The sequence below is a fragment of the Tachysurus fulvidraco genome, chromosome 8, assembly GCF_022655615.1.
Source record: "Tachysurus fulvidraco isolate hzauxx_2018 chromosome 8, HZAU_PFXX_2.0, whole genome shotgun sequence".
In the NCBI taxonomy this organism is placed as follows: Eukaryota; Metazoa; Chordata; class Actinopteri; order Siluriformes; family Bagridae; genus Tachysurus; species Tachysurus fulvidraco.
The window spans coordinates 167501-170000 of record NC_062525.1 but is presented as its reverse complement, the minus strand read 5'-3'; the positions used below and the strand labels follow the sequence as shown (position 1 = coordinate 170000).

The 2500-nt window shown below is 40.6% G+C and overlaps 1 protein-coding gene across 2 annotated transcripts in view; it reads left to right on the top strand.

The window, feature by feature from the left end:
• The window catches only part of sdk2b (sidekick cell adhesion molecule 2b), a 151533-nt gene that overhangs the window by 114902 nt on the left and 34131 nt on the right, over positions 1 to 2500 (top strand). For both annotated transcript variants that reach the window (XM_047817010.1, XM_047817011.1), the window contains exons 16-17: positions 1049 to 1189; positions 2123 to 2304. In XM_047817010.1, coding sequence (XP_047672966.1) covers positions 1049 to 1189; positions 2123 to 2304 — 323 coding nt within the window. The remainder of the gene's footprint in view (positions 1 to 1048; positions 1190 to 2122; positions 2305 to 2500) is intronic.

Genomic DNA, 2500 nt, shown 5'->3' with positions numbered 1-2500 from the left:
GTGTTATAGGTCAGTAACTGTGTGTTATAGGTCAGTAACTGTGTGTTATAGGTCAGTAACAGTGTGTTATAGGTCAGTAACAGTGTGTTATAGGTCAGTAACTGTGTTATAGGTCAGTAACGGTGTGTTATAGGTCAGTAACTGTGTTTTATAGGTCAGTAACAGTGTGTTATAGGTCAGTAACTGTGTGTTATAGGTCAGTAACTGTGTGTTATAGGTCAGTAACTGTGTGTTATAGGTCAGTAACGGTGTGTTATAGGTCAGTAACTGTGTGTTATAGGTCAGTAACGGTGTGTTATAGGTCAGTAACTGTGTTATAGGTCAGTAACTGTGTGTTATAGGTCAGTAACTGTGTGTTATAGGTCAGTAACAGTGTGTTATAGGTCAGTAACAGTGTGTTATAGGTCAGTAACAGTGTGTTATAGGTCAGTAACTGTGTTATAGGTCAGTAACGGTGTGTTATAGGTCAGTAACTGTGTTTTATAGGTCAGTAACAGTGTGTTATAGGTCAGTAACTGTGTGTTATAGGTCAGTAACTGTGTGTTATAGGTCAGTAACGGTGTGTTATAGGTCAGTAACTGTGTGTTATAGGTCAGTAACGGTGTGTTATAGGTCAGTAACTGTGTTATAGGTCAGTAACTGTGTTATAGGTCAGTAACTGTGTGTTATAGGTCAGTAACGGTGTGTTATAGGTCAGTAACGGTGTGTTATAGGTCAGTAACTGTGTGTTATAGGTCAGTAACGGTGTGTTATAGGTCAGTAACTGTGTTATAGGTCAGTAACTGTGTTATAGGTCAGTAACTGTGTTATAGGTCAGTGAGGATAAGATTGGAGTGATGACTTTAGATGTTCTGCTTCTGTGTTACTTGAATGTAAGGAACGTTCTTCTGTATATAACAACACTAGTGCAGTGACGTGTGTAAAAACAGATCATATTTCTGATCATTTGTCATAATTTTATTTATTTTTTACACACACACACACACACACACACACACACACACACACACACACACACACACACACACACACACACACACACACACAGAGTGTCTCTCCCAGAGGAGCCCCCCAGTGCACCCCCACAGAATGTCATCGCCAGTGGCCGTACCAACTCGTCCATCATGATCCAGTGGCAGCCTCCCCCTGAGAATCAGCAGAATGGAGCGCTCCGGGGTTACGTAATACGGTTAGTACCTATAGCACCGCCTCCTAAACACACACACACACACACACATACACACGCACACACACGCACACACACACACACACACACACACACACACACACACACACACACACACACACACACACACACACACACACACACACACTGCAGATTACCCAATAGTGCATCTTCTACTGGTCTGTTAAAGGCTCTACACTCACTGTGTGGTGATCTCCTGCTGCCTGTTCACCTGAATGTTGTCAACAGTGTTCCAGTACCTCTCTCTCTCTCTCTCTCTCTCTCTCTCTCCATCTCTCCATCTCTCTCTCCTTCTGTCTGCTTTCTTTTTTCTTTCTTTCTTTCTTTCTTTCTTTCTTTCTTTCTTTCTTTCTTTCTTTTTTTTTTAAAGTTTTTAAGTCCAGATCTCGTTTCATCACTAACTGATGAGAGAGAGAGAGAGAGAGAGAGAGAGAGAGTTAATAACAGGAGTTAAAATATAGTTTGTCTCCCTCTGTTGTTTGATTGTGGAAATAAAAGGTATTTGCCGCACCATTTTTACTGCCTCCAGGAGAAATCAATCAGGGCACTTTTATGTGATGGGCTCTTAGATGTATCATAAACGAGTGGTGCACAAGTTCAATCAAAAGAGTTAAGAGAGATTTTGTTCTTTTAATGTTATGATATTAGAGGGTGAGAAATGTCCACAATTTAAGTAAGTCCACATTGTCCAAAACCTTAAACTGATATCTCACATAATGATAATAAATCTGATGAGTGTCTGAATCTGTGTACAAAAGACAGAGAGATTTTCTCAGTCGATACAAACACAAGTGTGTCATTTGGTTTAGAGACATGAGATAGACACATAAAATAAAACATCTGGAAGCTCTTTATGTGTTGATTAGAGAACATGAGGACTCATCTGTCCATTACTGATCCTTGTGTATCTCCCAGTTACCGCCTGACTGGTCTCCCAGTGGACATCCAGTACAAAAACATCTCCAATCCAGAAGTGACAAACCTGCTCCTGGAGGATTTGATCATCTGGACCAACTATGAGATAGAGGTTGCAGGATATAACGGCGCTGGACTGGGAGTCTACAGCCACAGGGTGACGGAGTGGACGTTGCAGGGAGGTGGGTGTCTGATTTAACTTCATCAGGGCCTTAAAATATTACATTCTCTTATAAACACAGTCAGGTGACAAAACCCCATTAAATATTCAGTTCTTTATAAGGACATGTCCAGAAATTCTGGTCTAGTTTTAATTTGTACCTGGAGATGAAAGTGATGTAATTTCATGTAAACAACAATAAATCACTTTACAAAATG